The following is a 17,097-nucleotide window of genomic DNA, read 5'->3' on the forward strand; positions in this document are numbered from 1 at the left end:
AACATCCCAAACATCTCTTGAGAATGGGCCACAGAAGGGCCTGAAAGTACTCGAGTGTGGAGTAAAACTAAATGTAAATACTTAGAAGTAAACAAGTTACAAAGTGATTTTGTGGGTTTCTTTTTCAATAATAATAATAATAATAATAATAATAATAATAATAATAATAATAATAATAATAATAATAATAATATAATAATAATAATAATAATAATTGGTTAAGATAACAGTTTAAGTGAATAATAAATATAAGTTTTATGCTTCTTCAGTGGCTATTTTTCTTAACCATTCAAAACAAACACGAAGAATGTTTTTTATTACTGGAATATTTCTTGTTTATATCTACTGGGTAGTAGGAAAATATATTCAAGTTTAACAACAGTAGCATTATTATTATTATTATCATTATTATTAATCAGAAGATGAACACTATTCTTACGGAACAAGCCTACAAGGGCAACTGACTTGAAATTCAAGCTTCCAAAGAATATGGTGTTCATTTGAAAGAAGTAACAGGAGGTAATAGAAAATACAGAAAGAAGAGATCACTCATCATAAAAGAAATATTAATTAAAAAATTATTTAAAAATACAAAAAATTATTAAAATTCCAGAATTTTATTAGGGTAGTAAAGAGTTCCATCTCTGCTTGAACTTCTGAAATTTCTACTGATAATAATAATAATAATAATAATAATAATAATAATAATAATAATAATAATAATAATAATAATAATAATAATAATAATAATAATAATAAGGGGTACCAAAACAAGAGGAGATTTGTAGATTAACAGAGATCTCGTATCATTAATCCTATAATCAGCACACTTAAAGAGTTAATTGCTTACTTACTGATTGTAGCTAACTACAATATCTATATGACTCATTTTGTAGTCTACAGACTCAAGATATTGTCTTATAAGCTATACACTGTACTATATTATGTGTGTATGCAAATATGTTATACTAACACACACACATGTATGTTTATATATATTATGTATCTATACACATGTATATATCTATATATATATATAATTAGTATATATATATATATAATATATATATATATATACATCTCTCATCCTTCACTTTTTCTTAAAACACTTACATACTTAGCCAGACTTCATCTCATTACCATTAACCTCTCCTTTCATTTACATTCTGCAGCCACACTTCAATTCCATAAGGGAGATTTTGCTAAACGGTTCCTTTCTGCAAAAACACATATAAGGAAATAGATTAATGAACCAAATTACCATTCTGGAATAATGCTGATGCAGAGGAATCATTTGAAATGAAGGCAGTCTTGAGTCGATGGACGATAGAGTGAGCACGTTGATAATCAGTCGGACATGGAAGACATAAGAAAGCAGAGTTGACTGGAACGAGAGTAAAAGGGATTATTGTACATTTTTTAATATTTTATGGATGTGACTGTGGATGACATCTGGTGGGCGATTAGGAAAATAGAGAGTTGAAAGATGCCAGTTTTAGTCAGAATTGCAACTGGTAACTTGCAAGTGGTAGTGATAGTAGGACTGAGTGGGCTATGTATCGTGTTTTTTGTAAGAAATACTTGTGAGAAGTGTGAAAAAAGGTTGTGTAAATGACAGTAGAGCGATTGGAAATAAACGTAATCCCGCATTACAAAAAACCGTGACTTGCATCGAAAATTGTAGAGTGAACCCTTATCAAAATTCATTACGTGAAGATAAAGAGTTTAGGGTATTATACCAATAATCTCCTCGCTGATTATTCTAGCAAGGGCATTTTATCTCTTTACAGCTGATAAAAGTCTTAAGACAGAATCGTACTGACTCACGAGTGCTTGTTGAAATTTAGGTCTAAACATTCAGTTCTGTCCCAGGAAGCGGGTGGTTGGTTTTTGGTACACTTGGCGTTGCTACACTTGGCTGGCTGCCTGACTTCCTCGCAAGGACTCTGAAATCACAATGAGTCGATTCCTATCCGCTCCATACAAGCTCACCATTCTGGCCTCCTTGCTGAGGTGCATCTCAAACGAATGTCTGATGTACGACCACACCAACTTCGACGAGATCCTGGGGACCAGCAAATTCGTCAACATGTTGTACAAGGACATATCCGCAGACTACAAAGTAGGGGAGCCCCCTCACGGGAAGGAAATAGGAGGGGCTTTCCTTCTGGGATGGCCAGAGGACACCGAGATGAAAAAGATCTCGGTGACGAAGCCCACCAACATCAACATCTCGGCGTCCTTCTGGTGCCATTCTAAAGAGACGACTCTCTATTTGTACAGCGACTGCAACTGGTCATACCACGACTTCTGTACCAAGAATGGAAAAGGGTGGCATGAAGACTTTTGGTACGAGGAATGTGCTTCGTCCACGCCGGTAAGATTTTTGCGTCAGGGAGTGTTTACATTTTTCTTTTTAATTCAAGAAAACTATCTCGAGTCAATACATGCTCTAGAATTCTATAAAGTCTTCCGTTCTTTTCTTCTGTCCTAGAAAATATTCGTGATGGTGTGTATAGATGCACAGGGAGTAAGAGGTAAATTGTTTTAACTTTGCAAATTCAGATGCTGCCTATAACAAGCGTGCGTGTGTGCATATATATATATATATATATATATATATATATATATATATATATATATATAAACATAGGGCAGCAACGTCATTTGTAATGATGACCACTCTTGATACACTTTCAGGACAAGAATTATTTCATAATTCGGGGAAACACCAAACAGAAGCAGCAAGCTGTCGGCTACGAGTATCTGTACATCTGTACAGATGGCTCTACTGTCCCTCCGAAGTCGACAACCACAGAAATAACTACAAGCACTTCGTATACAACCACCACGCCTAAATCTCCGACAACTTCATCAACAACTACTCTAACAACAGTTGCTGCTGATTCTACAACTACGGGAAGTACTACGTCTTCCACAACCTTTTCAACAACAACAACAGATGCTTCAGATTCTACAACTACGGGAAGTACTACAGCTTTTACAACTTCGTCTTCAGAATCTACAGCAGTTGATTCAGATTCTACTTCTACTACAGCTACTTCTGACGAATCACACGAAAGCACAACACCGACCGCTGCAACAACCGGTACTACAGCTACAGCAGAGAGCGTAACAACTTCATCAGTAACCAGTACGTCACATAACCCAACAACATCCGAGGGCTCCACGACAGAGGCACCAACTCCCGACGGCGGTTGCGGAGAACCGGATTGCATTCTAGGCCTAACCGTCACCCAGTTCGAAATCGTGGTGGTTTCTTCGGTGATCGTTTTCCTCATTCTGGTCACCATGATCCTCGTGCCACTATTCAAACGACAGAGGACATATGTTACGGTAAGGATACAATGAACAGACTCTGGATGCGTCCAATCGCATAGCAGTTTTAGAACAGGTTGGAGTAGTAGCTATTCATTAAACCTATGACAAAACTTGTAGTGAAGCAGTTTTAGAGCAGAGACGTTATACAAAGGGCAGTTTAAAAGCGATTAATTATGATATATTTTTTCGGTAGGGATACAAGGCATAGACTTTGAATGCATCCAATTGCAGAGAAGTTTATACATGGGTGGTGATATTCATTAGGCCGATGACAACACTGACTCGTAATGTAGCAGTTTTAGAATAAAAATGATAAGCCTAGGCCAGCTAAAAAGTGACTAGTTATGATGTATTCTTATAACAGAAATGAAGGACGTCAGGGTGAATTATTTCACAGGTTATTTCAACAGCATGCAAAGATATTCTGCCTGTCTACCAGACACTCTCTTCCGCCATCCAGTCAGCATTTTGTCCATAAAAATATACACTCATAGGCATATATTTTCCTAGAAAAAATGGAAATTACTGTAACATCTGATAATCATAATCTAGGGGTATTTAAATCATTCATAGCTCCTTGATAACGATTCATGAAACGGTCTTCGTTATCAAAATGGGGGAAAAAGTAGTCCAATAACTCGATATAAAGAGCTTTGTCAGTCTCAATCCCTTTTCAAGGACACACACAAACACACATACATATATGCTATATGAAAAAAGGTTACAAATACGTACCGAGAATATTTATGATGTTTTTTTTCCACCTACAAACAATCTCTGATTACGATACGAGTTCACCGACAATCGACTTTGTTTTTCGAAGCAGCTGTTGCTAATATTAACATTACTGAAGACTATCGAAGAACAATAACGTTCTTTAAAGATGAAGATAAAATAGGATTCCTTCATAATTCTGGTTATATTGTTAAACATACACTTGAAATCTTGATGCTTTACGAGATCAACTGTCTTCACCATCAGAGAGAATTTCATTCCCTCTGGTGATGATAATAGTTCTCGTCAAGTTTAAAGATTCTAAAGTTAAGGTAAAATACACTTATTTCATCTTCGTTATTATCATTAAAGCGCCAAGATAACAGTCATGTACTCTCTTTTGCAGTTTATCAAAGAAGCACGTCCGTATTCTGTTCGTCGGGGGAGGAGGAGAATCCCTGGGCCAAACGTCCCGTCTCGATCGTTATCCGAGAGAAGAAGACCCGGGAATGTAAACAGAGACAGCGGAGTTCGCATCCCCAGAGTGATGTCGTACGCTCCTTAAAAGTTATCGTGCATTGTTGATAATAATCAATACTGTGGCTTCGTTGGCAATTTCCTTATATCCCATACAAAGATTTGGAAGTCTCTTTCCTGCTTTCTGTTTTCCAGGATAGTGACGCCCTTGTACTAAATATTTTTCTTGAAGAATTAGATACCTTCTATCATGAAAATACATAACACTTTTATAATAAATGAAAATCTTTCATATATAGTACATGCATACATACGTCATCTACAAACTTACATTTCTATATTCGCAAATATTAAGCCAGAAATTTTATTCAGTCTCCAATTCGCTATCGCCCTGAAATAACTTCTTCCCTTGGGGAATTACAACTGATAAGCGCTCGTCAATTATAATTCCTCTAGGGTGTAAATTATTCCCAAGGTATAGTGATATATCTATATATATATATATATATATATATATATATATAATATTAATATATATATATATAGACAGATATACAAATATGTACATACATACATACATACATACACACACACACACACACACACACACACACACATATATATATATATATATATATATATATATATATATATATATGCAATTGTAATAACCACAATGCCCTCTTAACTTCTTGAATTCTTTGCTCTTTTTTGGATACGCTTGTCACTACAAAGCCTGAAGCTCCAAGTTCAAAGAGATTTTTGAAGAAAATGTGATGTCCGGTACCGGGAAACGAACCCAGGTCCCATACTCACAAAGAGGTCACGTTGCCGACCTCTTTGCGATTACAGGACCTGGGTTCGTTTCCCGGTACCGGACATCAAACTTTCTTCAAATTTCTTTGAACATAGATCTTCAGGCTTTGTAGTGATAAGCGTATCCAAAAAGGAGCAAAGAATTCGAGAATATAAGAGGGCTTTGTGGCTAGTACAATTGCATATGTATCTGGTAAAAAAAGTGACCATTAGATTTCTACACCCTGTATATATTGTACATAATATATATATATATATATATATATATATATTATATATACATATATATTATATTATATATATAATTATAATATATATATATATTATATATATATATATATATACGCACAATTCGATTATTTAATTTCATTTCATTTGTTGTTATCAACTAAATGAAATTTCTGTGATAAACATTGCCAGAAAAATATACTCAATTCCCCAGTCGTAAACACATCCAAATAAAGAGATTCCTTGCAAATACAGTTAACTGAAACAGACTACAATTGTTTGCCTTTTCCGTCTTCAAAAGAGGAAGCATTTTAACCAGAGAGATTCCATCAGAATGGAATTAGAGTTTAGGCCAAAAGCCCAGCGCTGGGACCTATGAGGTCATCAGCGCTGGAAACGAAATTGAGGGTAGGTAGGTTTGAAAGGTGTAACAGGAGGAAAACCTCAAAGCAGTTGCACTATGTGATCATTGTTAGGAAAAAGCGGTTAGCACAGTGTAAGAAAGATAATATGATTCCATCGATCAGAAAATGACTTGGTAAAAGGGATGATGACTTCATGGAGGTAAAATGAATTATTGTATAAACAAGCCTATCGTAAAGAGAGAGAGAGAGAGAGAGAGAGATTTTGCAATTATACAGGCAATGTTCTCTCTTCAGCTTATCACATCAGTGAATTTACCCAAAGAAATAGTTTACTATTTTTGCCAATTATAAATGACTTACGAAATGTAAAATCTATTAAATGAAACATACAAAGCTAGCAACTAGCCCTGTATATATAAAATTTCGCTGGATGATTTTTATTCTTGGTGCAAATTTATTGCCCAATCGTGTCTCAAAAAACAGATTTTTCAAAATAACCCATTCCGCCGGTTCCGTTCTTTTTATATAATTCCCCCCACCCCCCAACACCCTCCAGCCTCCATTACATCCAGTGAACTCGGTCATATTTTCCATTATTTGACAAAACGAATTTGTTTTTCGATTCCAGTCCGATGAAACTATTTTTCTTTGCGTCTCTATCGACAAAAAAGTCCCTCCAATCACGGATTTCTATAAATCTAGAATCAGTAGAAATCAAATTGGTGTCGTTCTAGCATTTCATCGTCTCTGGGTATTTGTTTGCTTTTCGGTGTCAGCACCCCTGTAGCGGGGGGAGGAGGGGAGTAGGGCCCCTAGTGAGTTCGATTCTCGGGCATTCCATTGAGGGGTGAGAGCTGTGTATTTCTGTTGATAGAGGTTCACTCTCGACGTAAACCCGTTGGTCCCGTTGGTGAATAACCACTGGTTCCATGCAACGTAAAAACACCATACAAACAAACAATACAAACAAAACTTAGCTGCAACCCCTTTCATTCCTTTTACTGTGCCTCCGTTCATATTCTCTTTCCTTCATCTTGCTATCCACCTTCTCCTGGCAATTGTTTCATAGCGTAACTGCTTTGAGGTTTTTCTCCTGTTACGCCTTTCAAACCTTTCTGCGCTGAAGGACCTCGTAGGTCCCAGCGTCAGATCTCCGGCCTGAATTCTATACATTCAGTACTTAAGGTCGGCAGATCATAGGCGTCTTTTTAAACTATAGAATAGTTCTTGCGTTTATATTTCAGTTCTCTCTTATCTTATTTTACTCTGCTGTTATCTAAGTGGGGATCCAGACAGCTTAGCCAAGCTTATAGGGAAGGACTATAAACAAGTGAAAAATGCGCCGAAGTTCTCTTCTTCGGCGCAACTGAGTTTTCTGTACAGCAAGTAATCAAGGCCACCGAAAATAGATCTATCTTTCGATTGTCTCGCCTTAACACTGCATGAGCCGCGGCCCATAAAACTTTACGACGACCCGGTGGTGGCCTGTTCGATACCGCTGCCAGTTGCACTGTTATGGCTAACTTCAACCCATAAATAAAATAAAAACTACTGAGGCTAGAGGGCTGCAATTTAGTATGCTTGATGATTGGAGGGTGGATGATCAACATACCGATTTGCAGCCCTCTAGCCTGGGTAGTTTTTAAAATCTGAAGGCGGACATAAAAAGCGCGGACGGACATACAAAGCCGGCACAACAGTTTACTTTCACAGGAAACTAATTATTAGGCAAGAGGTCAAGTGCTGGGACCTATGAAGTCATTCAGCGCTTAAAGGGAAATTGACAGTAAAAAGTTTTAAAAGATGTTATGCAACAATTGTTGGTAGCGGGTGGAAAGTAAGTGTTTCAGCAGGTGCCGAAGGGACGCTTCAAAGTACCTAAAGTACTCGTAATTCCTACAGTGCGCCGTGTGAGAATAAGTTACTTTGTATTGGTTTTCTCTCAAGTGTTTTGCTAATCTCTAGTATTAATGTCTAATGTTAGTATTAACTTTCGATGTTTAGGCAACTTTTTTTTTAATTAACTTTTTTTTATAGATTTGTAGTGCTTTTTCTTTCGTATCTCTTCTTGACAAGATTAAAATCAAATACTATTCGTCTCTCCGAAGAGTAACCCCTGAATCCATCTTTCTCTGTATCCTATTCTTTACTGAACAAAATGAACTATTTTTATACTTTCCATCGCCACTATTTCGCTTGCCATATCCAGTCCTTCTTATGAAGAGAGAAAACTGATATAATTTCAGGATGCACCGTAAAACCCGTCAGACCACCCGCTCTCTATAAAAAAAAAAAAAAAAAAAAACGTACAGAATGTGATTTAAATTCAATAATAAAGGAACTTGTATTTTTATCAAGTAATGACATTTGCACAACACTTTACTTGACAGAATGAGATATCAAGATAAATCATTCAAAATAAAGAACAAATAAGATTCCATTACCCTGCAGATAATTGCTTTCATTTCTTAAAAATTAAAAAAAAAAAACTGTACTTCTTCTTACGAGAGGCAAATTGAATTTCGTGACTGAATCTATCTAAAAAAAAGGAATAAAAAAAAAGAAAAAATTCCATAATTCCTGCAGATAAATGCTTTAATTTCTTAAAAATTGGAAAAAAAGAACTACTTACGAAAGGCAAATTGAATTTCGTACTTGTATTAAAGAAAAAAAAAATATATAAATAAAAACTCCGTAATTCCTGCAGATAAATGCTTTCATATTTTTAAAAAAATTTTCTTCTCCTTACGTAAGGCAAATTGAATTCCGAACTTGCACTAAAAAGAAAAGAAAAGAAAAATTCGCTATACTGCGCAGCGCAAATCTTTGAATTTCGAGCGACCGGGTGAGCCACCCACGGAAGAGGCAGGGACGAAATGCATATAATTAATCGCTTGAGTAACCGGAGAGTATTTAAAGGACCCGAGAACACGGCGAAGGCAATATATCCCGCGGTGGTTAATTAGGAAGCACTGGATCAGGTGTGGTGGATGGATCAGAGCGAACGCATCTCTCTCTCTCTCTCTCTCTCCCTCTCTCTCTCTCTCTCTCTCTCTCTCTCTCTCTCTAATTATCTTGTGGGGGGCGGGGGGGGCCGGCGGGGGAATCGCTCAGGTGAACTCATCCTGCTTCGAATTGTAATTATAAGTAAACTTGGGAGAGCGGTCTTGTTTGGTTCCCCCTTACCCCAACCCCGCCCTCATCCCCTCTTGATTGTGTATATGCTGTGTATCAGTAATTCATGAGGGTGAGATAGCCCTTCTACCCCCCCCCCCCCCACCCCTCTCTTAGACTGTGTATATTCTGTGTATTAGTAATTCATTAAGGACAGCTGTTTACTTGCTTTACAGTTCCCGAAATGGTTTCGTAAGCATTTCAAGGCCTTGTAATGAATATTATTAATCTAATAAATAGTTTTCAAATGATTTACTCCATCAATGAATCCATCCTTTGTTTTCGAGACGAATTGATTTCACGTAAAATGTTGATAAGTGTCTAACTAAGTTTTCATGTCCACAAAATCAACAGGAATTAACTTTCTGACTTTATCTAGTCCGCCAGTACAGTGGTAGTGTCGTGGCTTGCCGCTAAGATGTCGAGTGTTCGTGTCTCCCCAAGGGAGATGAAGAATCACTGTCTCTGTCATATGATCAGTTACTGCTGCAGTGTCCGGGGTGAGGGGGTGGGGGGGGGGGGTCTTTTGCGGTGGGAGGTTGAAACCAACTTTCTTTGGAAGCTTGAATTTCAAGTCAATGGCCCCTTTGGCGCGGTTGTTCCGTGTGAATACGTTTCATCTACAGAAATAATAATAATAATAATAATAATAATAATAATAATAATAATAATAACAATACTCTTCGTAGTAGCCATGATTTCCCATGACAAAAGTACTACAGAAGATGGATGCCGGGTACCAAACTCAAGAAAAGAGGCAACAAAATCAACCATCTGATGTTCATGGACGACATCAAGCTGTATGGTAAGAGCATCAAGGAAATAGATACCCTAATCCAGACTGTAAGGATTGTATCTGGGGACATCAGGATGGAGTTTGGAATAGAAAATGCGCCTTAGTCAACTTACAAAAAGGCAAAGTAACGAGAACTGAAGGGATAAAAGCTACCAGATGGAGCAACATCAAACACATAGATGAGACAGGATACAAATACCTGGGAATAATGGAAGGAGGAGATATAAAACACCAAGAGATGAAGGACACGATCAGGAAAGAATATATGCAGAGACTCAAGGCGATACTCAAGTCAAAACTCAACGCCGGAAATATGATAAAAGCCATAAACACATGGGCAGTGCCAGTAATCAGATACAGCGCAGGAATAGTGGAATGGACGAAGGCAGAACTCCGCAGCATAGATCAGAAAACCAGGAAACAAACATGACAATACACAAAGCACTACACCCAAGAGCAAATACGGACAGACTATACATAACACGAAAGGAAGGAGGGAGAGGACTACTAAGTATAGAGGACTGCGTCAACATCGAAAACAGAGCGCTGGGGCAATATCTGAAAACCAGTGAAGACGAGTGGCTAAAGAGGGTGCATCTTTTTTTTTTTTTTTTTGGGAAGAAGGACTAATAAAAGTAGACGAAGACCCAGAAATATACAGAGACAGGAGAAAGATCAGAAAGAACAGAGGGACTGGCACAACAAACCAATGCACGGACAATACATGAGACAGACTAAAGAACTAGCCAGCGATGACAATTGGCAATGGCTACAGAGGGGAGAGCTAAAGAAGGAAACTGAAGGAATGATAACAGCGGCACAAGATCAGGCCCTAAGAACCAGATATGTTCAAAGTACGATAGACGGAAATAACATCTTCTCCCATATGTAGGAAGTGCAATACGAAAAAATGAAACCATAAACCACATAGCAAGTGAATGCCCGGCACTTGCACAGAACCAGTACAAAAAGAGCATGATTCAGTGGCAAAAGCCCTCCACTGGAGCCTGTGCAAGAAACATCAGCTACCTGCAGTAATAAGTGGTACGAGCACCAACCTGAAGGAGTGATAGAAAACGATCAGGCAAAGATCCTCTGGGACTATGGTATCAGAACGGATAGGGTGATACGTGGCAAACAGACCAGACGTGACGTTGATTGACAAAGTCAAGAAGAAAGGAAAGTATCACTCATTTTGATGTCGCAATACCATGGGACACCAGAGTTGAAGAGAAAGAGAGGGAAAAAATGGATAAGTATCAAGATCTGAAAACTAGAAATAAGAAGGATATGGGATATGCCAGTGGAAATCGTACCCATAATCATAGGAGCACTAGGCACGATCCCAAGATCCCTGAAAAGGAATCTAGAAAAACTAGAGGCTGAAGTAGCTCCAGGACTGATGCAGAAGAGTGTGATCCTAGAAACGGCACACATAGTAAGAAAAGTGATGGACTCCTAAGGAGGCAGGATTGCAACCCGGAACCCCACACTATAAATACCACCCAGTCGAAATTAAAGGACTGTGATAGAGCAAAAAAAAAAAAAAAAAAAAAAAAAAAAAAAAAAAAAAAACAATAATAATAATAATAATAAAAATAATTCACTAATACAATGCATTTGTTTGATAAAGTCTTCTGGGAACTATGTATATAGCCCCCAGTTATGCACAACACAAATATACATATCTATATCTATCTGTCCTGTCTATCTATCTATCTATGTATCTTACTGTATCTATGCTATCTATATATATATATATATATATATATATATATATATATATATATATATATATATCTCTAATACTGCCCTCAATTATGATAACGTAATACAATTAATTCAGTCTTAAGTTACAAAGATCACAATCTGACAGTTCCTCAAGTCTATTCTTTATACATTTATAGTTCTCAAACATCGCCAAGCATCAATGAACAGACCTCCAATCATCAATGAGATGCAGTAATGATATGTTTGACCTTTGCAGAATATATTTACCCCGTCATGAATAACCTTTCTATTCCTGACTAAAATCACAGTCATTATTAGCAGGTGGCTTTGGCAGAAAATTGTGGATAATTTACAAATATCTACCGATATTTATTTAGCACGATTTGTGATTTTTCTCTGCCGCTAAAGATAGCACAGTTTTTAATTGTTTGCATCAATATTGGTAATAAATGTTGGGTAATTAATGCTCATTATAACTTGGACCTTTTGCGAGTCAATAAATATCTCAATATTTTCTGTTGCGTAATGCAGTTATTTTCGACCCTGACAAATTTCTGTTCAGTTTTTTTTCTATGTACGTACGTCTCTGTACATTAGTGAGTTTGCATTTACATACCTCCGAGATCTTTGAAATAAAAATATAAATACGCATTTTTGTTTGAACATTAATTGCCTCATATATACAAGTATATACATATCAAGGCACGCCAGAGAGAGAGAGAGAGAGAGAGAGAGAGAGAGGGGAGAGAGAGAGAGAGAGGGAGAGAGAGAGAGAGAGAGAGAGAGAGAGAGAGAATTACTATACTTTTCTTTGTTTGATTTAGTTTTAACTTATCTTTAATTTTCACGTTTTTAAGGTTTTCAAAAAATTAAATATATGGTTTTCCAAGAAATTAAATATAAGTATTGAGAGAGAGAGAGAGAGAGAGAGAGAGAGAGAGAGAGAGAGAGAGAGAGAGAGAGAGAGAGAGATTAAATAAGTATTTATATAAGTACATATTCATGGAGAAAAAAAAGGGCTTTATTTAAAAGAGGCAGACTCGAGTCGCAATCAAAACACTCAAGATGAAAATATATATATAAAAAAAAACAGTCTCAAAATTGTTTTATAAAACGTGACATTAAGGTGACAAAAATTAAATCTCAAAACTTTTTTATAAAACACGAAATTAAGGTGACAAAACCGCCTCAAAACCGATGTATAAAACGTGACATCATTAGGGTGAAAACACTGTCTCAAAACTGTTTTATAAAACGTGACATTAAAGTGAAAAGATATTAAGTCTCAAAACTGTTTCATAAACGTAACATTAAGGTAAAAAACTGCCTTAAAACTGTTTAATAAAACCTGACATTTTCTCAAAACAGTTTTATAAAACGTGACATTAAGGTAAAAAAATTCCTCAAAACTGTTTTATAAAACGTGACATTCAGGTAAAAAAACTGTCTCAAAACTTTTATAAAACGTGACATTAAGGTAAAATAACTGTCTCAAAACAGCTTTATAAAACGTGACACTAAGGTAAAAAAACTTTTCAAAACAGTTTTATAAAACGTGACATTAAGGAAAAAAAAAAAAACTTTTCAAAACTGTTTTATAAAGCGTGTCATTAAAGTGAAAAGAAATTAAGTCTCAAAACTGTTTTATAAAACGTGACATTACATTTAAGGAAGTTGACGGGTTGCCAATACTTCTAAGCTTTCTTAATTACAGTCACTATCTTATCAACTAATCTTAATCATATTTTTGAATTTGAGAAATATCTTCTCTCTCTCTCTCTCTCTCTCTCTCTCTCTCTCTCTCTCCGTCATAAAAGCGTATCCTTCGACGGGCAAATCTATCGCTGCCGACTGGAACAGCAACTGTCGAAAAAGGGTATTTCGTTTCCGCCTCCGTCGGCCTCTGGTATTGGAAATTAAAACAAAAATTAATCTTTTACAAAATCTAAATATTTCTATAAAAGATTGACCAAGAACGCAGGCTTAAAAAAAAAAAAAATTTAGATCAATGAAAATATCTGACGTGAAACTCCTGATCTAATTATTATTTCGGTGTGTCCCGAATTATATGATAAAATCCAGCCCCCTCCCCTCCCCACCGCCCGGGCCCCCCCCCGACGTTCCGTTTTGGCGTAATGCCGTTATGTGGGATAACCCGATTATCATCTAATGTAATGCAGTTACGGAGGTAACGCTATTAGCGTTTGATAGGCCCAAATTAGCACATGATATAACTCGATCGTCAATTTCGCGAAGCAGAAAAAAAATCTCATTAAAAATATTTTTTTTATAATAAAACGTCTGTTTAAATTAAAGTGTCCGGAGATTTTTATTAATTTTGTTTTTGCTTATCAAAATTTCCGTTTAAATTGCAACGCCCCAATTTTTTAAGATTGAAATGTTTACTTTTCTTTTATTTTTAATATGGGTTACATTCAAAAGTCAGATTTTGTTTTTGTTTTTTATAATGTCTATTTGAATTAAAACATTCGGAATTTTTTTTTTATTTCTAAAATGTCGGGTTAAATTAAAAAGACAGATTTGGTTTTGCTTATTATAACGTCTAATTGATGAAAACGTCCTGAATTTATTTTTAAAATGGGTTAAATTAAAAAGTCAGTATTTTTTAGCTTATTATAACCTCTATTTGAATTAAAACGTTCTGAATTTTTTAAAATGTCGGGTTAAATTAAAAAGTCAGATTTAAAAAAAACTTATCATAACGTCTATTTGAATTAAAACGTTCTGAATTTTTTTTGAATGGGTTAAAATAAAAAGTAAGTTTTTTTCCTTATTAAAACGTCTATTTGAATTAAAACGTTCGGAATTTTTTGGACTTTTTTTTTTGCTTATCAAAATGTCCGTTTAAATTAAAGTGTCCTTTGGTTTATTTCATTTTAATAAATGACGTTCAGGTTTTTAAAATATAGAATAAATCGCAAAAGTCGTTGCAGAGAAAAAATATAAACGCATCATTAAAAAAAATTAATATCTAGAGAAATAGAATATTAGACATAATAATTAACTGTGTCTACGCTGGCCTGGGAGGTAAATAACGTACCTGGTTGCTAGTTGACTATGGTGGGGTGCAACCAGTCTGGAGGAAGGCACGAGGCGAGCAACCTCATCTTAAAACAGAAATAAATCTCTACGTCACCTAGGGATCGAACCAAGGTAAATTCTCAGGTTCTGTGTGAGTAGCTACTTAGGTTCCAGCATCTATTATGATTTGTGTGGGTCACTTGGTAGCGTCCCTGACCTGTAATCTGAGAGTCCTGGGTTCGATCACGATGTGAGGTAGAAATTTAATAATAATAATAATAATAATAATAATATAATAATAATAATAATATAATACACATGTTCCTGTCAAAACTATCCCATGAAAAGCTATAATAATAATAATACATAATAATAACATATATTCCTGTCAAAGTATCCCATGGCAATTATAATAATAATAATGATGATAATAATAATAATAATAATAATAATTGCACAAATATACTTATCAAAAGTATCCCATGACAACTATAATAATAATAATAATAATAATAATAATAATAAATATTCCTGACAAAACTATTCCTTCAGAACCTTAAAAAAGAGGAAGTGAATATAAAACAATATAAAACACATAACATCCCACTCATCTATCTAAAAAAAAAAAGAAAAAAAAAAAAACACACACACACAATATATCCCTGTTTCAATAATTTTGCTGAACCGATTAACCACTTAACAAAACACGGCTGATTAATGATGAAAGCAAAGTGTCTGCTATGATTTGATGCCTTATTTATTTATACCAAAATATAAATAGGACAACATAGGCACTCTAGTTATAATACTCCGTGTTCTCTGATTTATTATTATGTACAGCTGAATCGATTGACTATTATTTTTTATTTCATATCTGGACCTCAGGGCGGATTAAGGGGTCGCGCTTGATAATACCCACAGATTAAAAAAAAAAAAATAATAAATCATTATTATTATTATTATTAATTTATTATTATTATTTTATTATTGAATTATTATTATTATTGGTTTTTTTTTTTTTTTTTATGGTTTTTTTTTTTTTTTTTTTGGCTACTATCACAGTCCTCCAATTCGACTGGGTGGTATTTATAGTGTGGGGGTCCGGGTTGCATCCTGCCTCCTTAAGAGTCATCACTTTTCTTACTATGTGCGCCGTTTCTAGGATCACACTCTTCTGCATGAGTCCTGGAGCTACTTCAGCCTCTAGTTTTTCTAGATTCCTTTACCAGGGATCTTGGGATCGTGCTAGTGTTCCTATGATTATGGGTACATTTCCACTGCAATATCCCATATCCTTCTTCTTCTTTCTATTTTCAGATCTTTCTCTTCAACTCTGGTGTCCCATGGCACATGCGACATCAATGAGTGATACTTTTCTTATTGATTTTGTCAATCAATGTCACGTCTGGTCTATTTGCACGTATCACCCTATCTGTTCTGATACCATAGTCCCCCAAGAGGATTCTTTGCCTGATCGTTTTCTATCACTCCTTCAGGTTTGGTGCTCGTACCACTTATTACTGCAAGGTAGCTGATGTTTCTTGCACAGGCCCCAGTGGACGGCTTTTGCCACTGGATCATGCCTCTTTTTGTACTGGTTCTGTGCAAGTGCCGGACATTCGCTTGCTATGTGGTTTATGGTTTTCATTCGTATTGCACTTCCTACATATGGGAGAGATGTTATTTCCGTCTATCGTTCTTTGAACTATCTGGTTCTTAGGGCCTGATCTTGTGCCGCTGTTATCATTCCTTCAGTTTCCTTCTTTAGCTCTCCCCTCTGTAGCCATTGCCACATGTCGTCGCTGGCTAGTTCTTTAGTCTGTCTCATGTATTGTCCGTGCATTGGTTTGTTGTGCCAGTCGTCTGTTCTGTTTGTCATTCTCCTGTCTCTGTATATTTATGGGTCTTCGTCTACTTTTATTAGTTCTTCTTCCCATGCACTTTTTAGCCACTCGTCTTCACTGGTTTTCAGATATTGCCCCAGTGCTCTGTTCTCGATGTTTGACGCAGTCCTCTATACTTAGTAGTCCCTCCCTCCTTCCTTTCTTTGTTGATGTATAGTCTGTCCGTATTTGCTCTTGGGTGTAGTGCTTTTGTGTATTGTCATATGTTTCCTGGTTTTCTGATCTTATGCTGCGGAGTTCTGCCTTCGTCCATTCCACTATTCCTGCGCTGTATCTGATTACTGGCAGGCTGCCCATGTGTTTATGGCTTTTATCATATTTCCGCCATTGAGTTTTTTGACTTGAGTATCGCCTTGAGTCTCTGCATATATTCTTTCCTGATCGTGTCCTTCATCTCTTTGTGTTTTATATCCCCTCCTTCCATTATTCCCAGGTATTTGTATCCAGTCTCATCTATGTGTTTGATGTTGCTCCCATCTGGTAGCTTTATCCCTTCAGTTCTTGTTAC

General features: G+C 36.1%; 1 protein-coding gene across 1 annotated transcript; it reads left to right on the forward strand.

The window, feature by feature from the left end:
* The first annotated feature begins 1,850 nt into the window (after positions 1 to 1,850).
* LOC135202731 (uncharacterized) lies at positions 1,851 to 4,662 on the forward strand. Its single transcript, XM_064232205.1, has 3 exons — positions 1,851 to 2,377; positions 2,701 to 3,357; positions 4,463 to 4,662. The coding sequence occupies exons 1-3, from the start codon at positions 1,958 to 1,960 to the stop codon at positions 4,619 to 4,621; spliced, it is 1,236 nt and encodes a 411-aa protein (XP_064088275.1). The 5' UTR covers positions 1,851 to 1,957; the 3' UTR covers positions 4,622 to 4,662.
* Positions 4,663 to 17,097: the final 12,435 nt, after the last annotated feature.

This window comes from Macrobrachium nipponense, chromosome 33, assembly GCF_015104395.2.
Source record: "Macrobrachium nipponense isolate FS-2020 chromosome 33, ASM1510439v2, whole genome shotgun sequence".
NCBI lineage: Eukaryota > Metazoa > Arthropoda > Malacostraca > Decapoda > Palaemonidae > Macrobrachium > Macrobrachium nipponense.